Source organism: Struthio camelus, chromosome 7 (assembly GCF_040807025.1).
Source record: "Struthio camelus isolate bStrCam1 chromosome 7, bStrCam1.hap1, whole genome shotgun sequence".
In the NCBI taxonomy this organism is placed as follows: domain Eukaryota; kingdom Metazoa; phylum Chordata; class Aves; order Struthioniformes; family Struthionidae; genus Struthio; species Struthio camelus.
Window position 1 is genome coordinate 24,118,135 of NC_090948.1, and position 19,020 is coordinate 24,137,154.

The 19,020-nt window shown below is 50.4% G+C and overlaps 1 protein-coding gene and 1 long non-coding RNA gene across 5 annotated transcripts in view; one reads left to right on the forward strand and one right to left on the reverse strand.

The window, feature by feature from the left end:
* LOC104141786 (uncharacterized) overlaps positions 1-3,613 on the reverse strand; it is a 36,216-nt gene extending 32,603 nt beyond the window's left edge. For 2 of the 4 annotated variants that reach the window (XM_068950332.1, XM_068950331.1), the window contains exon 1: positions 3,486-3,613. In XM_068950332.1, coding sequence (XP_068806433.1) covers positions 3,486-3,534 — 49 coding nt within the window. In that variant the 5' untranslated portion in view covers positions 3,535-3,613. Of the gene's footprint in view, positions 1-3,340 lie in introns of all 4 variants that reach the window. The other 2 variants (XM_068950335.1, XM_068950334.1) reach the window with 2 other exon arrangements.
* Positions 3,614-10,982: 7,369 nt separating this feature from the next.
* LOC138067818 (uncharacterized) lies at positions 10,983-18,574 on the forward strand. Its single transcript, XR_011142203.1, has 3 exons — positions 10,983-11,423; positions 14,814-14,870; positions 15,797-18,574. It is a non-coding gene; the product is annotated as an uncharacterized lncRNA (long non-coding RNA).
* The last annotated feature ends 446 nt before the right edge of the window (positions 18,575-19,020 follow it).

Here is a 19,020-nt window from a genome sequence, read left to right on the forward strand (position 1 = left end):
TAGGGGAATCTCCCACTTTGGCCTCTTTGAGCATGAAAGGTAAACTCAGCTCATCAGGCATGGAAAGACAGTGGGTCAAGACATGTTCCTGAGGTCACTGCATATGTCATCTGATGTTTGGACCCGTGCAACTGGGTCAGGAGCTCTGTAGACATGTTTCTTCTAGAGAGACCCCTTTCTCTGTGCACCAGCCATCTCAGAGCTGGAGAGGGGACAGACCTGCACTCACCAGAACACTGGACTCCCTCTGGCTTAGGAAGAACCCAGTAAGGATGAAGTGCCACAACAGAATTGGGTGTTTGGCAGCAATTTTCCCAAATGTTATAATCTAGGGGAGAGATCTTTACTAGTTGTCACTACTTTTGTCCTATTGATCTTGAAGACCTGTGACAACTGCTGATACATCCCTTCACGTGGGAGTGTGGCAGAAGGAAACATAGGCTGGTATCTTTACAGCAAGATTCTAAATAGTTATTTCTTTCTCTATAATTCATGATCAGCCCTGTATAATAGCACAAAGGTCACTTGGTACACAGCTTGCTAATGCATCTCAGCTGAAAGTGATGGAAACAATATTCCATACCTTAGCAAAACTGTCAAATTTGGAAGATCTTTCCTTGACAGTCTAATTTGCAAGCCATGTCATATCATACAGGAGTATTCAGCCAGAAACGTATTAGGAGACAGGAGGCACTTAGCACAGATGAAACTTGCCCCCCAGGGATGACAGCGATGTAGTAATTCAGGTTTTATTGCCTATAATAAGCTTGGATAAACAGTTGTCCTATAGCCTTGCAGACTGAAGCCATTAAGACCCCAGTGCTTCTGCTGAAGTCAAAGGAACTCATGAATCCTGTCAGAGAGGTCACTCAAGCCATTAACCTGTTTGTTATGTGCAGTCTTTGCTGTCCCCAGGCAAAACCCTGGAGAGTGTCTTCAGCTCACCTGGGGTGGCAGTGGGCAGGTGATGTTCCCCAGAGAGTAGGTCTGAAATCGTTCCTGGTGGGCATGAGAGCAGGGAGGATTGTTGTCTTCGTTGCCCTCCCCAGGGCCATAAAGGAGCTTGGTAGAATGACAAGGAGGGGTAGGTGATGCAGAGCTCTGCTGCTGCAATAGACTGAACTTGCTGATGCAGTGTCCTGCCATCCCAACGCCCCCTGTTCCAACAGCTCTCGCAAAAAGCAGGGCTGGATCCAGCCTACCTCCCTGACTAAAATCTGCCACTCCAAAAATGTTCATTTGCTGTTTTGTAGCTGTTTTGCTACTAATATCCACTTGAATGGGGCCACAAGCATTGTTGGACCAGTCCATATCTATTCTCCAGGGCCACCTCAGATCTCCCATGATAGGGGATAGACTGGGGGCAAGGGGGGATCACATGGGTACCTACTTTTGTTCTTTTTGTTTTAGCCCTCTAATTTCCTTTCTGTCTCTCTTCAGTACTTGATTCTCACCCTGTGCTGCCAGGCTGCATTCCCTTCTCTTTCTCTCTCACTTGTCATTCCTCACTTGCTTCCTCTCAGCCTACAATGCCTGGCCACTGAGGAGCTCATTAGCGAAGCAAGGATGACACAAGGAAGTATCTGCTTTGCATTCTTCCCTCCCAAGCTACATTTGGAGATGCAGCTTTAAAGTCCTTGCCATGAGACTTGGAAGAAAAAGCAAGTTCTTGGCTCTTTCTGAGTTTGAGATGTGGCCTGAGCCAGGACACAATATCTGATGCCTCCTTGCAGCTAAGGTGATTAGGAAGCTCCCTCCTGGTCTCCTACTTGGAGAAACTCTAGTTTAATTTCTTTCTTCTGATTCTTTAATGCCCTGTGTGATGTGTCTGTTCTCCTGCCGTGGCCTCCACCTACACTTGCGGCTGTAGCTCTGTCTGGGTGCTGCAGGACACTACTGCATGTGGCACAGCAAGCTTCCCCTCCCCTGCCGCCTGACCCTGCTGTAAGGCTTGTGCTGTATAGTTCATAGCCAAATTACCCCCAGGAAGAAGAAAAAAGAAAAAGGCTGTCTCCACCGTAGTGTAAGGTAGCTTCTCTTCAAACGCTTCACATCTTGCAGCGAGGCTGGAGTGCTCTCCTGGCAGCATTGCATTAGAGTGGCTTTTCAAGGCAGCCCTTGGCACTGTTGGTAAATGCTGTCTCCAGACTAAACCCAGGCATAGCTATGTGCTTCAGCAACCCTTGATGGCAGAGCACCCAGTAGTCACCCACGAGGGCATGTAAGAGGCATTAGCTCACGCTGAGCTTCCCCCATAACTCCTGAGTGGGACAGCCTGGAAGCGCACTCCTGGCAGGGAGTGCCAGAGTGTGTGCCCCTGGACACAGCAGCCCGTGGCAGCTCAAGGAGTTGCCTACACTGCGACAGTCCAGAGACGCATGGGGGTCAGCTTACAGGTAGGAAGTTGAGAGCCTGGGCAGCACAAACCACTCCAGTAGACGCTTTGCAACATCTTAGCCATCCCACTGTTGCCCAGCCAGATCTACTTGGAGCCTGGCAAGCTCCATCTGTAGCCACCTCTGGGCCAAGCAAACTGATCTACTGCAATGATGTCAACAGGGACAGAAACCACAGACCTAGTTTCCAGCTGGTACAAGCCAAGCTGCTGCTAAACAAGGCTGACAAGGGGGTTCTGCTGCCTGGATCTTGCGGTCTTGAAGCCTGCAGAACTTGCTAAGGGACAAAACATACCAAACCCTTCACACCTGAAAAAGGCAATCTCAGCAAAGACCTGAACAGGTGGGGCCACAGCAGTTGTTAAATCATATCTAATCTGCTGCAGGTTCAAAGCTGTCTTCCCTGCCTTGGTCACTCATCTTCACTGAACAGGAGAGAGAAAGAGACTAAAACCTCTCAAACTCTGGATGATTTATATTGGCTGGGGATGTAGCAGCCTAGGAAACATGGTACGGTATTATATCCTTGCCAGTACAGGGACAAACCTGCAGAGCTGAGGGGCAGACCTGAACTGCCTCACGTTTGTCAAAACCAGAACAATACCCTGGGAGACAGCGGGGGTACTGTATTGACATCTGCTCAGATGCTAATCCCCTAAAGCTTTCATCCTAAGTAGCCTGCCTGCCTTCAGGCGCAGAGAGAGATCGCTCAGAGTCACAAAGCTGCTCTCTCTCACTGCTGTTCTCTCCCAAGCTCTTCCACTTCCACTAATGCAAAACAAGCCTGTTCTTAAGAGAAAGCGAACTGCCTCCTAGGGCACGCTCCTTTCCCCCCTCGCTCCCCGTCCGCCCCCGATGCACGAGCCGACCAGCGAAGCCTTAACCGAGCTGACGGTTCCGCAGCCCCGGGCAGCCGGCGGAGCGCGGTCCCGCCCGGCCCTTACCTGGGTGCGGACACAGGCAGCCGGCGAGCAGCGAGCGCAGCATTTACCCGGGACCGGCGCGGCCGCGGAGCGGTGCCCTGCTGCCGGCTGGTGCGGAGCCTGTGCGCTGGTCAGCCCTGCCCGCCGGGGCGGGGGCGGGACTCACCTCGGGCGCGGGGCGCCGCCAGGGCGAAGGTCCTGCGCCGGGGCAGCATCGCGGCGGCCGCCGTCAGCGGCGCGGCGCGGCCATCGCGGTGGCCTCGCGGCGGCCCCGCGCCGCTGCCCGCCCGCGCGGGCTCTGGGCGGTGGCGGGCCGGGTCGGGGCACGGGCGGGCGGGAGGCGGCGGCGGCGGGCACCCGGCCAGCGGGGAGCTACGGAGGGAGCAGCCCAGAGGAATGCGTCTCCCTCGGCTGATAAGCCGAGATGACGGGAGGGGTTTGCGCTACCTTTGCAACCCCCTGAGAGCGGGGGGGGAGGGGGGGGCGAAAAAGGCGGCAGGCGCGAAGAAAAAGAAAAATATTTCAGCCCTTGCATAATGTCAATAAACAACCCCCCTCTCAAGTGGCAGGAAAGGAAAGGCTGGAATGTTTTGGGTGGGGAGGAGAGAGAGCGGAGCAAGGGTCTGTCTTTCTTTCTTTCTTTCTCTATTTAAATCCCCAGCAATGCGTTTGCAATGCAAAACTCTGCCTTGGTTGTAATGGGGCTGCAGGCTATGGGTAAGAGGGGTGAGGGGGAGCTGGCAGGGCTGCGCTGAACACACGCTCCCATGGGCAAATTTGTGGTGCCGCCCCGCTGGGGTGAGCCTTAAACCCGCAGGCCGGGCACGAAGGGCTCTGGCACGGCCTCGGCTGCGCTGGCCGGGCAGCCCGCCGTGCGCTGCCGTGCCCACGCGCTGTCTACGTGCCTCTCTGCACGTGGGTAAGAAATGCCCCTCCGGCTAGGTTTAAGCAATACAACTCCCCCCCCACACACCCCAGCCCACAGCCTATACGAGGTCTCCCTGGTCTGTTTGCCAAGAGATTGACAGTCCCCGAATTTCTCTCCCATCCAGGCTCCTGCTGACTCCTGCACGGTCAGGAGAAAATGTGCTGCTCCACTGGTTAAACCAGCCCAGCTCTATGGGCTTCAGCTGCCCAGGGGCCCCGAGGAGACCACAGACAGGCTGTGGGTGCTGCCCAGGGTCAGATCTGTTCAAAGCTGGCCCTAGAGCAAAGGAGCCCTGCTACAAATGCCATGAGAAAAGCAGGCGGGAGGGGAATGAGAAAAGCAGGCGGGAGGGGAGCTGCTAGAGGAGATCCGGCCCAGCTGCCCCCAGCTCCACTCCCCCAGATGCTCGTCCTTGTCCCACACCTCTGAACCAAGCACCGCAGGCCAGATATTCACTGGGGCAAATTGACTTCTCGCGGTACAAGTCCCTGCAGTTTGCAGATTTGCACCAGCTACAGTTTAAAGACAGGCAAATTAACTGGCCCCTTTTCCCCACCGCAGTTGCTCTCCTATTTAATTATTATGTTATTGTTCCCAAACTCTTGTCATCCAACAGAAGGCATCCTTCCTGAGAGATTTATCGTGCTGTCCCCATTGCCTCCCACTGCTGTGGGCAGCACCGAAACGCTACCCTTGCAGCCCTCCAGGCACTCAGTGGGCACCCAGTGCCTGCTCCTGTGCTTCTGGGAAAGCCAAAGAGGGTTGTCTCCAGGGCTGGCAGGAACGGGAGGCCATAAATTCCCTCAGGGGAGGAGGTCCCTATTTCTCACGTTGAGAAGGCCAGGGAAGGGGTGACCAGCTGCATCCCCCCACCCCAGCACATGGCTGCTTTTCCATGCTCTGTTGTTTCCTGCGATGTCCCCAGTGAACCGCACAGCCACCCACAGGCTTGAGCCCCTCTCCCGTGTGCAGGCAGGAACTGTTTGGTCAAGCAGCTGGGACACAGGTGGTTTTGGGGAGAGAGAGAGAGCTGGGCCTGTCCTCGGTAATCTCCTCTCTGTCCTGCCCTGGGGTGCTCCTAGATTGGTGACCATTTTATAGGAGCAAGTGAAGACAGGCCGTTACTTTTAGGAGATGTGGATGGATGGGGCTAACGAACTGGGCTAGAGTACTCAAACAAGGAAGAGTGGCAAAGGAAGAGCTCAATGGTTTATAAAGGACCTGTTGCTTTACTGTATTTCTAGCAAGTTTCCCAAAGGCCATTCTTTGGCCCCAAGATTGCAAACGGTGCCAGATTTCAAACGGTGGGAGGCGTTGGGCACATTAGGTCTTTCCAGGATAAAGTGATGCTGTCAGAGTGCTGAATTATTAGAGCAGCTGAAGGGTCATTTACTGACTGAAGCTGAAGGTGCCTTAGCATGAATTCAGTAGCACTGTCAGCAGTCAGAGGTGTTCTGGGGACGAAGTACTACCATCTCACCACCAGCCCCACTGCCATCAGACCGTATCCCAGCCCTGGCTTGCTTTGCACCTTCCTTTCCTCCTGCCATAGAGCTCAGTGGTTTCGTACATGGCTCAATGTACTCCTATACCACCCAGGGGCTTATTTTTTTAAGTAATTAGTTTGGAGGGGGGAAAAAAAAGCTACTGTGCTGATGTCTGTATGCAGCTGTGGTTCAAACTGCTCTGGGCAAGACTAGGTGCATGGGATAATTATGGCGTGGCACATTCCCTTTTTAATCATTCCACAGGCCATTTTTCCTCCTTGTCAAGGCTTCTCCCATCCCACCTTTCCTGAGGAGACATTCCTTTCAGTCAGTTTCAGCTCAGACCAAATCTAAGAGGTACCGAGAAGTGTAGCCAGCGTTTTCAGATGTGCCTTGGGATTTGGATGCTGTGGTTTTGGGGTCCTGTTTCCAGAGAAATTACTCTAATTCGCAATGAGGAAAATGTTTGATACCATCTGAAAACTAGGTCCATAAACAAAGTCTCAGACTGGCCATTTCTAAGCTCAGCTTACCTCCTTGTGCTCAACAAATGCTTGGGGCCAACAGAAATGACTCTGTTACCAAAATGTAATAAATAAAAACAACCAGTGACAGTAAGCTTTTGAACAAGAATAAGAAAATCCCCTGGAACGCTCACAAGCCAACTATTCGAGCCCTAGGCTAGGGCAAAACTTGGAATTAAAATGGCTGGAAATGAATACAAGATTTTAGTACTCTAGGGACTCTTACAAGAGGGTGTGCTTGTGTGTATGTAACTGATAATTAATATTACAAGTGCCCTGTGTTGACACAATATGTGACAGTGCTCAGAGTCTAGAGAGCCCTACAAAGCTGTTGTTAGGTGTTGTGCATGGTTATTTTTGTCTACGCTTGAAAAGTTTTAGTAGCATAACTACATTGGTTTTAAAAAGCTGTGTATTTTTTTCAACTCATGTTTGTTGTCTGTATTAGCATTGAAGTGTGTTACACCTAAATAGATTAGCACTGGAACAGGTGCAAGTTATCATATTCTCAGGACTTTTATTCCAGGATAAAAGCATCTATCTGAAGGGAGATTTTACTTCTTTGTGGTCATATAATTATGAGGAGTAAACAGCATTGATTCCAGCCCTCATCAAAAATAACCCACAAGCAAGAAATGAAAGTGACATTTGCTTTGGGTGTCCAAAACCAAAGAAAGTGCAGAAAAGGAAACTGATAATTAATGTTCTTTGTTCTAAACCTTGTGAGCAGTCTTGGCGCAGGAAAGGTCGTATCCCCTCTGTACACAGATACATTGGGCCCAATGGTTGCTATAGTCCAGTGAGAAAGGATGGACACTTCTGCCTTGCAGCTTCTTCCCTGGTCTGGCAGCAATAGTACTGCTGCTTCTCACCATTCATGGGGGAGCTTTGAGATAGGCTGGGTCATTTTTTTGAAGCTCAGTTTGTCAGTCAGGGATGTTTGGGGTGCCGGAGCACAGTCGGGGGCAAGAGGGCAGGAACGGGCTGGGAAGGGAAAGCACCGTCCCCCAGCTGCTGGGACCACTGGGCTGAGGAGCAGGCTGGACGGTCGGTACCTCGCAAGGGTGCCCTGGCTCATGGCACAGGTTGGCTGAGCCCTTTCGCCTCGGCTGCCTGCTGTGCATGCCCAGGTGCAGGCTCAGGTCTTGTGCCAGAGCTTCCATCCCTGCGCTGAAAGTGTGCCCGGGCTTTGCCAAGTTGCACAAAGGGCAGGAAATTCCCTCTTGACTTGCAGAGGATATAACAGGAAAAGAAAAAAAAAACCTCTTAGTCAGCATCGGCTTCATTTCTGGTGGATGCATCAGTTTCCTCGGCCATAAGAACTCTCCACCCCAAGAAGTCTCCGAGCGTGGAAAGCTGGAGTGTCTCTGGATGCCCCAGGGGAGCAGCTGCATCCTACCCTTCTTGTCACCCTCGTGGGCCTCGGGGCTGGTAGGAAGCGAACGTCAGAGCAGGCAGCCTGTGCTCCTGGGGGGAGGCTGAGGGCTCGCAGGAGCTGCCTCGGCACTGGGGCAGCCATGAGTTTGGTGTTTAGGTCCTGTGATCCCAAAAACTAGGGCTTCGTTTTCATCACTGCTGGGAGCACCCATGGCTCTGTTTGGGCAGCAGAGGATGGGACTGGGGGTCCTGCGCTCCTGAAAGTCCCAGGGTTGGAGCAAGGAGGGGGACAGCATAGCTCGCACTCGCTAAATGGCTGAAATAACGTTTCCTTCTCCTCACTTTTTCCACCTTCTTTATTCAGATTGTAAACTCCTAGGGCAAGGGCTGTCTGTAAGGTGATGTATTCCCAAGTTAGGCAGCTGGAAAGCACAGCATCTACTTTAGCAGTCACTCTTAAAACTGTACAGGCCATGTTGTGGTTGCTCTGTGCCCCAATTACTGATGTGCACTTCCGTGGTTGAAATTAACCCTGAATCTTCCCACAAAAGTGATTGTGAGTGTCCACTGAGATGCTCTGTAACTGCAAAGGAGAAAGCCTGTCAAATGTGATCCCTGCTTTGAAAAACTCCAGGAGCTAAATTATGCAGTGGCAGGACACAGCCCGGAGCACGTGTGGCTTTGCATGGATGAGCTCTCCTGGCTGGGGCAGGTGTTCCCTGCTGTTTTGCTTTAGGCAGGTCCCCTGTGCAAATAACTTCATCTCCTGCTGCTGCAGCTCGTCTGGCAGAACAGGATTTCTGTGAGTAGTTTCAGGACGCATCTTCTTTAAGGTGTGCAGCCCCCAAATCGCAGGATTCCTCATGCGTTGAAAAGGCCCCTCCACCTGGCGTGAATTATTTGTGGTGAAGAAAAGCACATTCCAGTATCGCTGTCCTTGTGGTTTTCTCACTGAAGCACACAATGAAATAACTGTCCACCTTTCATCGTGCATGTATATTAGACCTCATCTTCCATCTTACTCCCTGACCCCCACAGTCAGAGGCCAGATCTGGACAGGTTGCTCGACTACACCCTGGATTGCTTTTTACACCTGCAGAGTGACATAAAAGGACCCCATGCAATGCAATCAGCCCCTCAGCTTGAACCCATTTTTTCTCAGATTGATCCAAGCAAGGTTTTGGGCCATATCTGGCAGCAGGATATTGGATCTATGTGATAACTGACCTGGGGAGAAGGGAGGAGAAAAGACGGCAATAATGTCGTGCTACAGATATGTGGGGCGGGAAGCCCTGGCAGGGGCAGCGCCTGGATCCAGCCCTGCTGCGAGATCCCGGGAAGCCAGCCGCCTGCCCTCTCTGTGCCCTGGTGCCTTTTCTCTTCTTGCTCTGCTGAGCCCAGGATTTCCCAAGGCCAGGGCGGTCTCTGCCGGCAGGTGGGCACCCTAGTGCTGCAGGGCCAAAAAAAAAAAGGTTTTGAAGAGGAAAAAGAGGAAATATATGACATTTGTATTTCTGTAAACAGAGGTTTCCAGAAGACACCAGTTTCCTGTGGAACGGTCCTCCTGCTAACTTGGCAGTGGCTCACACATGTACGGTTTGTCCAGGTGAAGGTTTGAGGTCAGAAAAGAGGAAGCTGTTTCATTGCAATCCCCTAACAGTGCAAAAAATAGCCTGCTGGGATAGCAAGAGGCTCTCAAGCCTGTGCACTGTGACATGTTAACCCCTACAAGTCTTGTGTCTTGCTGCAGACACTTGTCTACAGTAGCTAGCTACATTGCAGTTTTTGCTCTTTCCTCAAGGAATCTAATAAATGCAGTAAGTAAGTAAAACAAGCAAGGCCCCTCTGAGCCCTCTTTCCCTCGCAATCAGACGCTGCTGCTCCAAATGGTTCACGCAACGCAGCGTGGGGAGAGCACTGCCCACCAGCTAAACACTTCGGCCCTGTTTCTGGTTGCGGACGTGTTCATCAGCCTCTCCAGAGCGGGGATGGCTCAAATTGCAGGAGCAGTTTGGATCCTGGCACAGGTGTGTGATCCTGGCTCTTCGCTGCTGCTGCAGGAGCTCCCAGTGACCCCGTGGGAAACGGTGGCCCCACGCTTTGGCCTGGAAGCCTGGGGCCGGCAAGCTCGCCGGGCAGAGCGTGTCCTTGCGCATGCATGTTGGAAACATCTTCATGCTCACTGAGTTGGGCTGAAGGGCCTTTGACTTCCAAAGCTATTGCAACAAGGAGGTGGGCTGGGCATGAGGACAGGGACGCCACCAGGGGGACACTCCAGGGAGCTGGTGAAGGACAGGAAAAGCCTCCAAGATGTCCGAGGAGCAGAGCAGCCCCTCAGGAAGGAAGGAAGGGTGGAGGCCAAGCCGAAGCAGAGAGAGAGGCGCCTTGTTTATCTGCCAGACCTGGGTGTCATGGGAGGGCCGGGGGGGGTTTTCAGTGACCCAGCTGGCAGAGCAAGCCACGGCCAGGGGCACGTTGGTCTTGGGCACTGCTGGTGCGGCTGCCGTCCACCTGGGAGGAGGCCACAGCCTTGATGGTTGATGAGCCTGTGGCCCCAAGCTGGAGCAGGTGATACTGATGGTCACACATCCTCTTTAGGCTCTGGAGTACTCACTCCCCAGTCATGGGGAAGGGTATTTTTTAGGAGGAATAACCTCACCTTAGTAATGCCCTCCCTCAACGGCAGCTATGCCAGCCTTGAGCGGGGCCAAGCCCAGGGGCTGGACGGGGAGCTCTGCCCGCGGCATCCCAAGGCCAGGGCTGGAGGGGACGGAGGCAGCAGACCCTCTGCAGGTCTTCAGGTGTCTCCTATCTGCAGGGTGTGTGAGACAGCAGATGTCTGTGACTTAGTTTTGTGATTACATCCCTCTGCTCTGTGAGGAAAGGAGAGGATTCGGGCAGGAAACTAAGGAGCCATTTCCTCAGAAAGTGAGCAGAGGGCTAGAGAGAGGCGGCTGTCACCCCCACCCTTCCTGCAGGCGGAGGGCTCTCAGGCTGCGAACGAACAGCACGGAGATGCTTCATTGTCGACAGAGCGGTAGTTTCTGAATTTAAAATAAAACTTGATACTTGGTGAAGGAAATGTTGTCAGTAACGGGGACCTTCACAGCCTGCGTCCTGCCACCGGTTCGGGGTTTGATTCCCAGCTGGAACAACATTTGGGATCCAGTCCCTGGGGACAGGGATGCCTCCTGTCTGCACAGAGCTTACCTGTGCCCAAGCGCGACTTAGGGGAGCTGGTACACCAGAGCCTGCTTTTGCTGCGCCACCTTTATTTCCTCAGTTCTTTCATTTATCTTTCTGGTGGCAGGCAATACCTCCTCCAGCTCCCAGCTCAGGCAGTCTCTGTACTGGGGACTCAGGGACTGTACTGGCAGGTGATAAGGGATCCATGTAAGGAGCTTTGAGGCACCCTCAAGTCGCAGTTCACCTGCCAACATCCCTCCTCTTCAGTGCCAAGCAACTGCCAGCACCTGTCTTCAGCGTCCTAGGAGCAGTCCCTGGGTGAGCTTTGTCCTTGCTCTCGCTGTCTAGCAGGTAACACCAGGAGAGACAGACAAGGAGTGCTGGGGCAATCGCTGCCCCCGGAGCAAAAGATGTGCAAGGATGCCTGCCTTGCAGGATGCCGCTGAAGAGCTGCGTGTGCTGGTGCCCTGATGCTGGCCTCCTGGGACCTGCAGAGCCTGTGCTCGGTGCTGAGCCCTGCCCCCGCCGTCTGCTGGCGCCGCGATGCTGAGCCCGAGAACTGGTGATATAAGGAAAGAGTGGTCTGGAGGCTTCTGCGTAGGGTAAGCTCTGCCTGGCCCTGGGCTTTTCCTAGGGCTGGGTTTCAGCAGGAGGAGGGTGATGCTAATAGATGAACCCACCTGGGACCAACTCAGCTGGGTCCAGGCAGGGTGAGATTTCCAAAGGGACAGAAGATCCATGTCCCCCAGAGCTGGACCGAGCTTTGTTCCAGCTCCTGCAGGTCCTTGTACAAAGACCATCCTATGGGAACAAATGGCATCGTGTCCAACCTCATGTTTGTGTGTGCACACACTGGCCTGAAAATATACTGATGAGGCAGGGTAAAGTGAGGGTCAGGGCACGAGAACATAGCTCAGTAGGGCTGGGAACACGACACCAAGACTTGTTCCCCTCTGCAAAGCATACTGGAAGTGCAGCATAGTTTTGTGCTCTGCTTTGTCAAGAAGAGACTGGTAAAACTAGATGGGAATCCAGGGGACAGTGACAGAAAAGATCAGCAGGCGTCAGGAAGTTTCCCACCATGAAACTGAGGGAAAAGGTGAAAAGGAGGAACTGCTAGGGCTGAGAGAAGTGGTACTGCCACAGACCTCCCTTTCCACCCTCTGGGGTGTGCGTAGCCCCTGTTTTTCCCTGCTGTGAATGCTGCTGGGGACAAGCACAGAGGGAGGTGCAGCACCGCAGCAGCGGGGCAGGGCTCCCTGTGTTTGCGCTGCCGGGCAGAGCAGCGAGGCAGGGCAGAGGCTGGGCACAGCTCCATCACGCTCAGCGTTTGGCCCATTTCTCCATCCTCTTTGCGACTTTTACCCCATGTGGAGCTGGGGGCACCTCAGCCCTGCTCAGTCTCTGCTCGGCCCCCAGTCGGCACGGCTGGGAGGAAGGGCACGGGGGAAGATCTGCCAGGCACGCTCCAGCACGGCGCCCTACACCAGCAGCTGTGGTGCGTGAGATCTGAGAGCATCCCTCTGCCTGTTTATTTGCCTTTTAGCCCTGGAGAATCCTGACTGTTATGACTGTTAGCCTGACTGTTTAAGCACAGCTTAAACCTTGCAATTAACAGCACTGAGGATTTGGCAATCTCTGCCTCCTTTACCTTGCTATAAACACTGCATTGTTTTAGTTTGGGAATGCTCTCTCTCTCTCTCTCATTTTAGAGCAATCTGTTTCAGTGTAGTGCAAGAGAAGAGTTAGAAGTGTCTTGCTAAATATATCAGCAGAGTTTAAAGCAGTGCAAATAGCAGTTAATGAGAATCCCTGGCAATTGCATTGCTTTCCCTTGAGTACATGTACACACATCAGTAGAACTAAATATTTTTCTTGTGTAGCAATTTAATTAGAACTGATTAAAGTAAACATGTCCTGAAAGTTTGAATATGATAGAGGCATTGCATTATAAATGTCATTTTGATGAAATAATGGCTCCTTTCCTTGAACAGGAGAACTCTCCACCCGAAATACAGAGGTAAAACTTTAGTTAGTAATAAAACTCCCACCAACTTCAATAGAGCTATATTTCACTTTAATTGTATTCATAATTATGCTCTCACAATTTGATCACAGAATTGACTGTTTCCCACTTGGAGCAGGTACACATTGTTGTGCCCCTCCTGCGAAAAAGCTAGGGACCAGTGACTGTTAATATGCAGTAAATGAGCCCAGCTTCAGGAATTAGATAATTTACACTGGAATTTGCACCAGCGAAGTTCAGTGACACGATGGAGCTCACTTGCCCCTGGATGCTGCATGAGCACTGAGAGTTGCCACATGAACACTTTTACTAAGGAAGACGCTAAAAGATTAGTCTGGGGCAGTGGCTGCTAGTTCCTGTGGGTCTGATTGCTCCAGTATTCAGGCGAAGTAACTGCGGAAAGCAACTCTGCAGGTTTTTAAAGCTACTGTGAGTAGGTTTAAATATGCTCCAGAAGCTATAACCTCCACTGGAAAAGTTTATAGTGGTTCCCAGACTGAAAACAGTTTGAAAACCAGTGTCCCTGATGACAGGATAGTATTCTGTAGCCAAGGACCTGTCTGGATAACCCAAAGAGTCACTTTACAAATAGCATCTGTTTCTGCAAACCTGCTATTTAAAAAATCACTTGCTGAAGCCAAATCGATGCTCTTTCGCTTGTGTACAACTCTGATATCCAGTTCTTGGGTGTGTATTTCCTCTGGACATCCCAGAGGATATCTCTGGCTCCACTGTTTGCGAACTCAAGTCGCTAACGTGACTGTGGACCTTACACCATGGTCTGCCTACATGACTGTGTGAAAGCAGCAGATATGTGCTGTTACTTGGCCCCACATCTGGCACCTCTTTCACATGGCGGGGAGAGCAGGGGAGCTCAGCTCTGACTCTGACCTCCTCCGGCGTTGAGGAGGTCTATGGTCCCAATCAAGCCATTTCGTACAGCAGTAAGTCTGTATTAAACTAGATATTTCTATGAGCAATGAGTGATAACTGCTGTCTGGAATAACAAAAGTGAGTTCATCATAAAGAGTGTTTTTTTTTTTCTCCAAACTAACCCCCAAGTGAGGCTCTCCTAGGTCTGGATGGGAAGTGCTGATGATACCTTCAAATTCCCTCTGCTCCAATGTGATCCAAGCCCACTGAAGAAAATGAAATACTACCAAAGGTTTTCAGAGGTTTGGGGCCAGGCCCTTTGTGGCTTTTATCTCAACCATACTACCTCTGCTTTTATCTATAAAACGCTGGTTCTCTTTGTGTTCTTGTTTACTGTGGGATGAATGGAGACAGAGTGCTACTTCACTGCAGACCTCCCTGTGCTTTCTAATTTAAGATTGTCACTCAGACTGAAATTTCCAGTTTGGCTTATGATGAATCCATGGTCTATATGCAGCGCCTGAGTGATATTTCCATATCCTGAAATAACAGGAGGTTTGTGATACATCATCTCATGACTCTTCAGTGCTCTATGGCTCAGAAGATGGAGGGCTGATGTCACCAAATTACTGTAGAGCTGAGCAGTCACTGTAACAAACCTGTTGTGCAATGATCCTTCATTTAAGGCCAATAAGATTGAATTGAGTTAAGACAGGCTGGTTTCCATGCCAGCTTAAAATAGTGGGCAGATGTATTTTTAGTGGGTTTGTACATGGACAGCATTCTTTCGTGCCTTCCAAAGAGTTCCTGGCAGTGCTCTTAAAAAAAAAAAAAAAAAAAACAGAGAGAGAGAGAGAGAGCACGAGGGAGCGAATACTGACCTCCGGATGACCCGGCTTTGAATGTCAGTGATTTGCAGTCACGCAGCACAATTTACTTACTCCTGGGTCAGTTCTAATATGAAGGAACAGGCAAAGAGACAATAAATATTGTTGCAGGTTTGCAAACTGAATCAGTCAGGTTCCAGTCTGTCAAAATGAGAGGTAGATGGGGGCCAGATATCAATTTGCCCCAATAACTCATATTCCTACAGGCTCAGAAGGTGGCACTGAACACGAAGGGCTGCGAGGGGCGGCGGAGCAGATGTCAGGTAAGCTTCACTGCTAGGGAGGCACCTAGCTAGAGGCTGTTTTTTCAACAAAAGCACCACATCTAACTGTCTCAGGGATATTTAAAGTCATATTTTCAAAGCACGCCATCACACAGAGCCCTCTGGGACAAGCTGGCTGCTCATTTTAGTGCCCCCAAAATGCCGGCTAGGCTGTTCTGAAGATCTTGTTCTGTTTGCAGTTGCCAAACTGTTTTGAAAACCAAACCCTTTTTTCATATAAACACCAAACTGCCTAATGTCAAGTCAGGTTTGCAAGATAAGATAAGCGTGCTCCAGGACAGTGAGGAATAAACGGAGGAGACTGAGTTAAGGTAGATAGATGGCGTCAAGCAGAAGTTGTTTTTTATGCAGTGTTATGCTCAGCGAGAGAGTGGTGGCCAGAGAGCGTCCGTATCCTTTGGGGCCATGGGAGAAGATGGGTGGGGAGGCCGGGTGTTTGCCCCTCCACTGCCACTGCAGCTCCCATGAACCCAAGTGCCACAGGCCTGAGCGAGGAGAACTCAGCTCTCCGGCACGACTGCGGGGCGCGAGCAGGGCGGGCTTGGCGCTTTTGAGGCGTGCTGGAGGCAATGTGAGGAATGGGGAGAATGCGATAAGGCCAGGGGAGGATGCAGCGAGGGAAGGGGAAGGAGCGACCGGGGAAAGGAGGAGGCGTGGGGGTCAGGAGTTCCCCTTTCCACCGCCTCTCCGTTTGCCCATATCGGAGGCAGGTTGGGTCCCTCAGCAGAGCCACCAGGGTGGCATCCCAGTTCTCATCCTGATGAGCCCCCTACCATGACGGGTCTCTGCTCAGCCGCCCCGGATGGCAAGCACAGCAGAGGGTGTGCTGCCAGCATCTCTTCATCCTGGGCACCCGCAGCCTCAGAAATAACAAGCGTATGTTGTCTTTGTCCTTGTCTTTGTAGGTGACTTGGCCCAAGCAACGATGAAAGCCAGTGGAAACATGAAAATTGCTGTCCTTGTACCTAAGGCTGTGGCTGTTCCTGTGAAGACACACAGGTCTGTGGGACCATATCTGAGCAGAGCGTTCTGAAAGAGCCCTTCAGAGCCACCTATTTTTTTCTCTGTATTGTTCTCATTGACTGTATTAACAGTTCATACCTGTAATAACTTGAACTAGAAATCCTATCCTTGTGCTTTTTTGGTTAGTGGGTGTTTTAAATTGAGGGACTGGTAACTGCTTAATGGATCTTGCTTAAATTACATAGGTGTAGCAGTGTAATTCCACAATGCAGGAAAAACTCAGGGAATTGCAACACTGTCGGTACCCTGGAAGCTGCTTCGGCTGCACAGAGCACTGCAGCGCTGTTGGAGCCCAAAAGCAGAGCAGCCATGGCTGCAGTGCGGCTCCCACTCAGACCTGGTGTAACGTTTCTGGCTCCAGCGCTAGCCTAAGTGTCTGTACGCTCTTATCAGCAAGCCTTGCAGGTAGCGTTACATGTTTGTGCACTTGAAATAGAAATATTCCTTAACTCCGAACCTTGCTGGCCTCTCTCTTCATACTCCAGTCTGTCTTGGTGGCTGATGTACTACAGAGGTTGATATGCCTCCTGCCTGTAACCTTTCTGGCTATATAAATCTATGCCTGCATAGACTTGCAATCTCATAAATTAGGAAAAAAAGACAATTAGAGAAAATTCATGATGCTGCAAATGTACAAGTGAGTCTGTAATCACTTGTTATCCCTACATATGTGAACTAATGATCTGGTTGTTTTGAGATATTAACATAACCAAAGTCCTATATTTGAACACCTGGACCTTTATTGAGGTTTGACTGGAAGTGGGGTTTGGCAGCTCACACTTTGAGAAAGCTCTAGGAGAAACGGAGGCAATCTGACTGTGATTCTCCTAGGATTTTTAGAGGCATCTTTAGCGTAGATTCTAAATTTTTTGGATTATTGATCAGTTTTAACTCTCAGTTCTTGCAGACCATCATATGTCTAGCTGAAAGCAGTAGGAGACGATGCTTTGTAGATTTTCTGGCCTCTCATACCACACTTCACTTTTGACACAGAACATGCTCTGTGGAAAGACTTGTGGTGAAGAAAGATTTTTGCAATGTCAGCAGTACCCAAAGGGGGATGAGGTGGAGCTCTGGATGAGTAACTTGAGTTTGGTGCCAGCAGATCTAAATATCTCAGAGTAAAGCTGTAATTGCATTCTGGTATTTGTGTGAAGATCTGGCCTACCAAGCATGCTGTGGCCACCTGTTTTCCCCTCACCGAAAAGGAGTACAGCTGCTCTCCCCTGCCATGGGGTGGTGACCTGCTGCAAAGGGAAGGGTTACCTCTCTACTCTCACACCGTCCAACTGGACTGATGGCAAATGGCTTCCCTATATCTACTCAACACATCTGGGCAGCCTCTGACTATTGAAAACTCTCCTCCTTCCCCGCAAACCAGATACTGCTTGCTCAGCATCACACACACACACTAGCAACGGTATCTGCTATGAAATGCACTAACAAAGTTTGAAATCAATGTAACGTGGGTCCCCAAATGCCATCCATGCTTGTGTGAGAAGGCTGTTCAAATTGCCCGTTAAGCACCTGCATCTCTCCTGCTTGTCTCCGGCAGAAACTCCTGCTCTTTCAGGAGATGCCAACTTAGCCATGTCACTCCAGGAGAGGCAGCTGAATTCTGCCTATTGTGCAGTGAAGGGCTGTACAGCGGCATTTCAGGGAGGTATTTTGATCTTGTGGTAGTAAGAAGTGCCAGTGAGAAAGATGTGTGATTGGTATGCTGTTGTTTTGAGCTGGAGGAGAAAATGGCGAGGAGCCTGCATTAATATTAAACCACTTTTGGCAGATACTGACTCCTGCGCAAAGTATCTGTTGCTAGAGGGCATGAAAATGTGCCTGTTTGGGTGGATAGGTGAGGTGCAGAGATAGTACTAGGAAGCAGGACTTAAGCAGAGACAGTACAGAAAGCAGCATGATGGCCCTGAGTGAAGAATCACTTAGTAGGAAGCAGCTACCTCCATGAATTACATCTCCCTTTTCACTTGGACAGTGAAATCTACTGGTGTTAGAGAAAAAACAGTTGGCCTGTTCCAGCCAGAAATTCACTCCTGTGAGTGCTGTTGACTGTCAGAGAGCTCTGGGGGCTGGAGAGGGAAGAAATATCCCAGTATATGTAAATGGCAATGTGTTTCTACTGGTGTTTCAGTGGTAGATCTCAATGCGCTCTGCAGAGGGAGCCTATACAGTTATTTCCGTTTTTCTGTGGGGAACACAGAGTTCAGCTCTCTGAGGTACAGGGAGAGGAGGGAGGAGAGGCATTATGGGAAGTCTGCATTAACTCTTACTCTCTTTAGGGGCACGACGTCTCAATAAACTAAGACAGAGCTACCTGCAATTCATTGCCTCAATTTTGTGATTGTTCTTTGAGCGTAAGAGCAAGTCCTGTACAGAGATGAGGATTTTTGCCTGTTTCCTCCCTTCTTGCAGTTTTACCTGCACTAGTGTTTCCAAGAAAACAATGCAGAGTACCAGTACAGCTAGGAACAGAAGTAACTCCCTGGGCTCTCAAGTTAGCATTCAGCCGCTAAGAGCCTCTGCCTCAGTCAAATTCTTGTGGACAAATTCAATCATGTTCTCATGGATTTCAGGGGAAAATGAAGTGTCACTTCAGCTTTTCTCCCCACAAATCTCCGGTTTCCCCACCACCACCCTAGCAAAACCCTCCAGCACTGAACACAATAGATTCTTAAACCTAAATTGATGCCTTTAGTATTACTGGAATACAAAGAAGGAAAATTTCAACACAACATTAAAGATATGTCACCTTCACTGTGGCATTGTAGGGGAACTAACACGAATTCTTATTTTGCTTGACCATGGAAGGGAACTGTCATTTTCATTGCTAAAATATTTGCTCTTTGGATGGAAATAATTACAAATGGAACAAAACAAGATGTTTTGATTAAATACAGGGCTGGACTTGGTTTTTTTTTCCAGTAAATGTTTGATGTTTTCAGTTCTCTTCCGCCTCTCCTGGGGATAATATAATGGACAGTTATAGATCACCTTTCATCTCAAAAGATTCCAGATTGCGTCGGGATCGCTTCCTTTGTCACTGAAATATTGCTACCCATGGGGCAGAACACCATTTAACAGTTCAGCCCAA